Source organism: Arachis duranensis, chromosome 4 (genome assembly GCF_000817695.3).
Source record: "Arachis duranensis cultivar V14167 chromosome 4, aradu.V14167.gnm2.J7QH, whole genome shotgun sequence".
NCBI lineage: Eukaryota > Viridiplantae > Streptophyta > Magnoliopsida > Fabales > Fabaceae > Arachis > Arachis duranensis.
Window position 1 is genome coordinate 2,146,879 of NC_029775.3, and position 9,197 is coordinate 2,156,075.

General features: G+C 29.7%; 1 protein-coding gene across 1 annotated transcript; it reads left to right on the top strand.

Moving 5' to 3' along the window:
• Window positions 1–794: 794 nt before the first annotated feature.
• On the top strand, window positions 795–6,283 carry LOC107482799 (3'-5' exonuclease). Its single transcript, XM_016103388.3, is given in 8 exon segments — window positions 795–1,061; window positions 1,063–1,136; window positions 1,993–2,172; window positions 2,870–3,000; window positions 3,110–3,271; window positions 4,514–4,624; window positions 5,275–5,370; window positions 6,033–6,283. Coding segments are annotated over 7 exon segments (885 nt in total). The 5' UTR covers window positions 795–912; the 3' UTR covers window positions 5,353–5,370; window positions 6,033–6,283.
• Window positions 6,284–9,197: the final 2,914 nt, after the last annotated feature.

A 9,197-nucleotide genomic window follows, 5' to 3' on the forward strand; every position in this document is an offset into this window, starting at 1 on the left:
AAATTGATGCAATTCTGAAACAAAAACCAATTGTGTCACACCGTCTATGTTTCCTCTCACTCCTCAGTGTCCTTCACAATCCGACAAAAGTTCTAAAATGGTCAAAATCACCGATATTGATATAATTATCGAATCAAAATTTGAATCTCAAAATTAATTTAATCGAAGTAAAGTGTAAAACAATCAATAGTCATATCTGAACAAACAATGTTTGTTTACTAATATAAAACTGCAAAAAGTTAGAAACTACATATCTCAACGGCCATGGTAACTTAATCGCTGGAAGAGTTAACTGTCACAGTGCGATTTTATTGAAGGGTTGATGAGGATAAATAGTATACAAAAGGAACTTTACATTTCGTAGCAAAAAAAAAGGAGAGAATATATTTTTGGAGCCAAATCAAACGCACGATATTTAAGTCTGGAAAGAAAATAATTTTAGGAAAAGTAAATAGAATTTTTTGGAAAAACGAGTCATCGAAAATCCAATACAAATGATTTACTAAAATAATAAGCAAGTAAACTAAGTTAGGTTAGTTTACTAGTCTGTTTAAGCAAGTGTCGAAAGTTTGAATCCCGTGTGTATGCAGTAATCTATTGGCCAGTGACAAATCCTTAAAATAGAGCTCAATATTGTAACGGATTAGTTCTTGAGCTGTCGAGGGATACTTTGGAAACAAAAAAAATAATAAGCAAGGGCTACATATTTTTAGTTGAGGGTGGCCAAATTTATATTTCGTTGGTAAACTAGCACACCTCAAAACTCAAATTACAATTTCTCGGTGGAAATTGAACTTTTCTTCTCTCCCCCCAAAACCAAAGTTCAAAAGAACTATTGTCCTTGAAAATAGTCAAAATAGCCTAGATTCCCTCCATCTCATAGATTAGCAATTGAGAGAGAATGTGAACGACATGAATCTCCAACATCAACCCCAAAACGGCGTCGTTTTGCCTCCACTTTCGTCGTTCGTGTGCGACTGGGAACAAGACGAGCCTTTCTCAGAGGAAGACCTTCGCGCCATCGAAGCCATCGAATCCCGCTTTTACAACAACAAGCGCCCTCCGCCGCCGCCGATTGCCGAGATCACTTGTCGCTCTTCAGCACCCTAATGCCCTTTCCTTGTCACCTTGCCAAGGTCCTATTATGTTTCTTTTAGAATCTCATTATTCCTTTCTGCCATTTTCAGAGCTTGAAGGTTTCAATGTTCGCTCCATTCGGTGTTTGTCATTTCATTTTTTTGCTAATCCGCTATTGTTTGTTTCTATTGGTGACTGTTGCTTCAGTTTCAATTGATTTTGTAATAGTTTTGTTTGGTTAGGTTTCCTATTATTCTCTGCTTTTAACAGATTCTGAAACACGTTATGATTTTGTGTCCCTTAGCTGAACAATGCTGGTAGTTCAGTACACAGGCATAACAAATAAGATTACTTTTATTTCATACTTTGCCATGATAATTTATCAGAGTTCGATAAACTTAGATTTTTGTTCAAAAAAATGGATAACAAAATAAATATGAGTATGCAGCGATGAACACAATAATGTGTTCATGACAGTAGGTAAGAACACTGAATGATGTTTTGATGTGTGATTCCAACCCGATTCATATTATGTATTCCCATTTATCTAATAATTTTCTGTGGAATTTCTCTTGTTTTCCTCTAAGGAGGTGTTTGTTTCGAGGTTTGATCAAGGCAAAATTCATAGGAATTAAATTACAAACCTTGAAACGAGCAACCGATAAGGCTTTGCTACTGTCAGAGTCTAAGTCTTCTTTTGGAATCTCCAATGTTGATTAATTAAGTCCTGGGTTCCTTCAACCAGCTTAGGATTGTAATAATTAAATTGTCTTAAGCAACTTCCAGGAAGCTTGAATCTCTGTATATGGTTCACTTTGAAGTGAACCCCATGAACACTTCTGCTCTGCCTTATATTATTTTGATTTTGGATGCTTTGTAATTGAACTTGTTATTCTTTTTTCTACTATCACTCAGGCTACTCAAGGATGCGGTTGCCTGTAATAAAGTTTGCTGGCCAAATTATGTATAGTAGGACGTTTGCTGATGTAGAGAAATCTGCAGAAAAGCTATTGAAAATTCTTGAAGAAAAGAAAAGACAGATGGTGCAAATTCCACTTGGATTTGACATTGAGTGGAAACCTAGCTTCAGAAGCGGTTAGTTCAGCTGTTTCTCCTTTTTCAATTAGTAATATATCTGGTGCCATTGGGGTTAGTCGAGTTGCAGCATTAACACAATACCATAGATTGTGTATCTGATGTTTAGATTTTTCTAATCCATGGTTTAGTATGCGAACAACAGTGAACGGATATATTTTGCCTCCCCATTTTGCCTGCTTGTATTTGAATAGTATTTGTTCAGGAATTTTTATCATCTAAGATGCTTTAACTAGTCTAGAACCTGGCATTGGTTTGTAATCACTAGGAATTTTGCACGGCAGAGCTTCTCTATTTTGTGTTGCTATATGGTCGAAGGTGGTTGAAGTTGTAGGAAACCCAAGAGAAAGGGTAACTGAAATAACTTGTGAAAGAAATTTTTAGGGGCTAGGAATTTAGGTACCTGTCAACACTCTGCAATGGTGAGTAAAGACATGTATAATTTAATTTCAAATACTATACCATATGCTATTACATAAGAGTCTATATGTTTCCAATGCCATATTAATCACAAATAGTTGCGCATCACAATAGCACACCTGTTAATCACATGTGTTATTTCAAATAAAGGTTAAGCCTCATGGATTGAGGATTGAAAGTCCACATTTTACTCAATAACATGATTGGTTCTTCTTCTTGATTTTTAGGATTATCCATTTATCCCTCTTTTTCAAAGCTTTGTTTCCTTTGTCTGTAGGTGTTCCACCTGGGAAAGTAGCAGTGATGCAGATATGTCATGGCACTAGCCATTGTCATGTTCTACATCTAATTCATTCTGGAATCCCTAAAAATCTACAGATCCTGCTTGAAGATCCTTTAATTTTGAAGGTTTTTCTGTTGAGCCGGAATTCACCTCTTTTATTTTTCCTTTCTGTCTATGGGCAGCAAACAACTATAATACGTACTAGGTATTAATACAATGTTTGACATGTGCAAGGTTGGAGCTGGGATTCGTGGCGATGCTGCGAAGGTTTTTAGAGACTATAAAATATCTGTTAAAGGCTTGGAAGATCTTTCTTTTCATGCTAATAGAAAGCTAGGCGGAAGTCCACATCAGTGGGGTCTTGCATCTTTGGCTGAAAAGCTTTTATCCAAACAGGTTTGTTCTTAGTCCGATTTTCTTGCATCTTGTTTCAGTTTCTTAATGCCTGATGCCACAAAGAAACAGTTTGCACTTTGCGCTTTTTTCAATATGGATGGTTAATACAAGTTCACATGGTAGAATCCTTTTAAAAGTGGTGGCTTCATTGGGTTGAATTAGCCACACATAGAGAAGCAATCATTCCTCTCTATTAAACCCATGCAAAATTACATGTTAATACCAATTAATTCTTTTTCTATATTCCTAAGTATTATTTATGCATAAGTAATGTTAACTAAAGAGTAGCAGTTTAATGGTAATTTTTTCCCTCTATCTGTTCAATAATCTAAACAAAGAAATATGGATAGGAATCTCCCAAAGTTAATAGAAGTTATTTTTTCTATCCGTTTATTTCATGCATTTAAAAAACACAATGATTGATTGGGATGTTATTGTGTCTTAGGAGCATTAAGGGTCGGTCTGAATAGGTTCATAAGTGATTTTTTTTAACTTATGAAAAGTTACAACATGAATGTTTGATACAACTTTTAAATTAACTTGTGACTTTTTAAAAGGTTATTTAAAGTGCCTATGGAGAAGTTAAAAAAATGACTTGTTCTATAATAAAAAAGCTTTTTATCACTTTCATTTTAAAATAAACACTATTGTGACTAAAAGACCAAATGCAAAATTACTTATTTATAAACTACTTTTAATATAAGCACTTATATTTCAAGTTCTTTTTTCAGTAGAACTTAATTAAGTTGTTTATCCAAAGTCCAAACTAGCCCCAAGTCGTTCTCTTTGTTCTAACACACCAATCCCTATCTTTCATTATTTTTTTTAGATATATATTTAGGGTCTGGTTGGATTTTCATAATGCAGTTTAACGGCAAGAGAATATGTAGAAAGTTGGAATTTGGAAACACTCAAATGACAAAAATGAATACAATACTCCTGACATTTTTTTTTTATCATTTTCTCTTCATCAGGACCAGGTTATTTGTACTCCTGCTTTTACGACGAATAGTTATGGCCACAAGTATTTAATTTGCATTTGAATGTTCGGACATTGTTCTTTTTAAAATAATTATTTTATTTTTCTTTATGAAAAAATAAATCATTGCTGCAGAGGAGAGAGCAAAATGTGAGAAAGGGGGTGGGGGGTAGATAGTTGTTTCTACTTTGTACTACTTTCAGGAAAAGGGTAATGATGAAAAATGTTGGGGGAATATATAACAACCTTGTTAAATTTTGCAGCTTAAAAAGCCAAACAAAATAAGACTGGGGAATTGGGAGATTCCTGTTTTGTCAAAGGAGCAATTAGAGTATGCAGCCACAGATGCATTTGCTTCCTGGCATCTCTTTCAGGTAACAACTAACAACAATAGTACAGATTGGATAGTACACCGCTCAACAACATTCTTAACCTCATCTTTTTAGGAAACTACTTCCTCTGGTGCACTGTGCACAGTATCTGTCAGTCTAGTTGTTTTCAATCTAATAAAGAATCTAAAATCAAGAATTAGTTACAAAGTAGTTTACTAAAATATTCTTTATTCTATAATTAGTTTATAGTGTAAATGTTTCATTGTGGATTAACCTTATGTGAATGATAAAAATTAAAAATGCTTAATAAATGTTGTATTGGATTTATAAATGACCTGGAAAATGATGTTACTCCTATTTTTAATAATATTACTCGACACTTGAATTTTTCGTATTGTATGTTTGTATAAATTTGTAGAAAAAAATTAGGAAAAATTTTAAGTGTACCGAGAAAAACACTGGTGTTCTAGTTATTTTAACCGTTAATTTCAATTAATAGGTACACTTGAAACTCTTCCAAAAAATTATATTAAAATAAGAATGGCAATATCCATTTTTAAATGACAAATGTTTTTTAATTTCAAACTGTATATTGTGAATAAAACAAATAATAAATAATGGCCTCAATATTTGTACTTTTTTTCTTTTTGGCCATCTCAATCTTTGTACTTAGAACACTTATTCTTCTGCAGGCTATTAAAGATCTTCCAGAGGCCCAAGTGGAAAGTACTGATAAAAGTGGCAAAGTGGAAGATGTACCGCAACAATGACTATATCTCCAACTCTGTGTAATGAATTTCCTTTCGTTTATTCTAATCATAAATCTCTTCTATTCTTTTTCAGTATTTATATTTATGTATGTGTAGTTGTGTACTAAATGTCTGTTTATTATTGTGAATGCCCCAAGAAATCAAACTGCTTAGAAGTTAGAACTAATTGCATAATTTATTTGAGTCAGATTATGAAAATTTGACTTAAAACTGCTAATTGATTCAGCAAATCTTTTTTTTTATTTTTGGTTACATTGGTAGCAATGAAGATTTTGAACTTACTTACCTATATTATAATTTCTCACTATTGGATCACTTACAGTGGCTTTATCACACATATTTCCTTTTCTCTGTTGAAATTTTATTTAATACAAAAACAAAATATATTTTATTTAATTGTTTAATAGCTTTAGTTTTATTATCCTGTCTAGTATACAAAAGTTTTATAACGACATTAATTACTTATTATGTCAGAAAAAGTGTTTATTAAGAATATGATTGACTTTCACAATATCAGTGAATTAAAATTAATCTCTTATATAATTATAAATTTGCATAAACATTGATTTGTCAATTTATAAATTTTATCTGCTTCTATATAAAATAAAATTGTAATTTTATTCATTTATTTATTTGGTTAAAACATTATTTGTCTTTTTTTCTTCTCTTTTCGTTTTTAGGTTTGATGTTTGTAAATGGAAAGGCAATGATCACTTTGGTTGAAAATTACTCCTCAATTAATGTTCAATAATTTGTCATACATGAAGCATCAAACATCTTTGAAAATATCACACCCTGATCCCATGATATTTGTGATAGGGGATTAAAAGCTTCCAGAACTTCTAAAAGTAACTATGTAATTCCCGCTATAATGGTTCGCAACTTAGCATCAATTGAATATCAAAATCTTTGCTATGAAATAAAATATTTGTCGTTCACCCATTTGGGCTTTCCATAATTCTTGCTATATTGTTTTTGTACCAAAAAAACTTTTAATGTTCTAAGGCCGACTCTAATAAACAATAAATAAAGTTAATAAGTAACTAGTTTGAGTTAGTCAAGTTACTCATCTGTTTAATTAAGTATTGTGAGTTCGAATTCTGCTTTGTACATACAATCATTTATTAACTAACAATAGATCCTTAAATGCAGTTGAGATTCGCGATAAATTAATTTTTGACAAATAATCAATTTAGATTAGTCTATTTATTTAAATTATTAGTCTACTTACAATCAATTTAAATGAGTCTATTAGTTAAATTATTAGTCTATTTAAATAAATATTAAGATTTAGTTGCTCAGTTGAAAGATACTATGTCATCCAACCTATTCAAGGCCAAGCTAACAAGTCTTATGTTGATACCGTTTATTGAATCTTATATATTTTAAAACGCGTTAGCCGTTTAGCATATAACTGATATAAGTATTGATATACACTATTTTTTTAATTGTTAGAACTTAGGAGATTAATTTATGCATTTGTTTTCAGAAGTAAGTGAAAAGATTCATACTGTATTAGACTATTTGTACCTAGTGGGTTTCAACACTATCATTGTTCCACCATTTGAATTCTTAAGAGTAATGTAACACATTTAAATTTTTTTATAAATTAAATCCAACTAAGTTAAACAATAAAATTTAAAATAATATTAGTTATAACTGATTTTTTTTATATTAGACTAGCTTAATTAAACTTAGTTAATAAAAAGACTTAGATATGTAACATTATTCTATAAATAATTATACGCACATAGATTTTAGTATGATTATATTATAATGATTACAGTGATTATGTTAATATTATTAAAATTAAAGTCACATTTTTTTATATTTTGATAATACTTTTTAAGTAACACTTTTTAAAAAATATTATTTAATAATAAAAAAATATTACTTTAATTTTAACAACACTTTTTAAAATATCATAGTCGCTATAATCACCGTTATAATGACCTTATACATACTATACATTAGGTATGTACCACTTTTTTAAGTGATTCATACATATTTAAGTATAGTAATTTTTAAAGTACATTTTATATTGTCGGAAGAACCCATTTGAAGCAAAAAAGGATTAACCACAATTCCATATTACCACCTGGCAACTTTTAAGTAATTAATATCAGCCATTTTTTAATTGTAAATTTATTATTTAAAAAGTTTAAAATTTAGGATTTAAAATAAAATTTTTTTGACTTACATTAGTTAAAAAATTTGACTTCCTAATTAAACTCATTTGAAAACTAGAGACCGAGGGTAATCCTTGTCTTAATTATTTCCCAATAACTAATGCAACATTCAATTTAATGTAACATCCAACAGGAAAGTAGTGTGTGTTAGTTAATTGGGTAGTTTTAACTTTTAACAACAATAAATCTTGATTTACTCTCTCTTTTATCATTTCCCCAAGGATGTGATATATGTATATGAAAAGGCATGCATGATTGAAGATCATGGCATGGGTGAGCTCCATTATTAGTTGGTGAATAATGAACTTCTCATTCAATTCAAATTAAATGAGTTCCCATCACTGTAACACGTGATGTTTACAGCTCTCTCACCATTAATTATACCTTTGAAAAGGACGTGGTAACCATGAAACTCTCTTAAGGGTTTTTACTATATTATGATCATAGGGAAGGGAAGGGACATAGTTTTTATTCATTTATAAAGATTTAGGGTTTGAATTGCACAAGTTTTGTTTCATAGAACAAGTTATTATAACAACACTTCATATGTTGAGGCTTAGTTTTTCTTTTTCTTTTCTTTTTTTCATTGGGGAAAAGAATTTAATTTAATTTAATTTAATTTAATTATCTCAAATATGCTTTTCGAAATTGAATGGTTGATATGATCTCCAAGGAAAAGTTTGGTTAATTATTGCATGCATGACTTCTTCCCATCACTAATCTTAAACAGTTTCAGAAAAAAGAAGAGTAGATATTTTCTTTATTAAATTTATAATTTATGAGTTAACCACAAAAGATATCCTCCAAAAATATATTCCCTAACAAAATATTCCCAAATATTTAAAAACACGATAAAAATGTCTCAACATAAAATAAGTCCGTATCACTTTTGTTGCGGTTTTAATTTTTCCGATGATATTTTTATTACTTGCTTTTTTTAAAAATATTTTTTTACTACAGCAAAGATTTTTGGAGATATTTTTGTAATGTATACTCTTAATTAATTAATTTATATTATGTGTCCATTTGCTTAAATAATTGTGGTTTAATTAAAGAAATGACTCAGATCACATTCCTTAAACAGGTATTCAGAGTTGATTCAATCCTTGTCTAAGATATACAATTTTGTTAAAACTTCAGGTCAGTTATCACCGAAAAATCCCAGTTGTGGACTAAAAAGATGTCCAAATAATTGTGATGAATTTTAATCATATATTCATTGAATAAGATGTCAACTAAGATTGAATCTATATTGCATACTAATATCTAACATAACTAAAACAAGCATAAAAAACAAACAGCAAATGTGTTTTATTATATTGCATAGAAATATATACATATATATATCAAGGTAAATCTTATATATGTAGCTTTTCATATTTATTGAATAAATTATATCAAGGTAAACATATTAATCTAAAAAAAATTATTTATATACATAAAAAATCAATTATCAAATCAATTATCATATATATGTGTTGTTTAATTCATTTTTAAAATATATTTTATATTTCAGTATATATTTTATACAAATAACTAATTAGATAATTAGTTTTTAATATATATTTAATATATTTGTCCTAAATTTTAAAATTTTAAACACAAGTAGATATTAATGTATTTGGACAGATGATAATTAGCAACAATTAATTATTA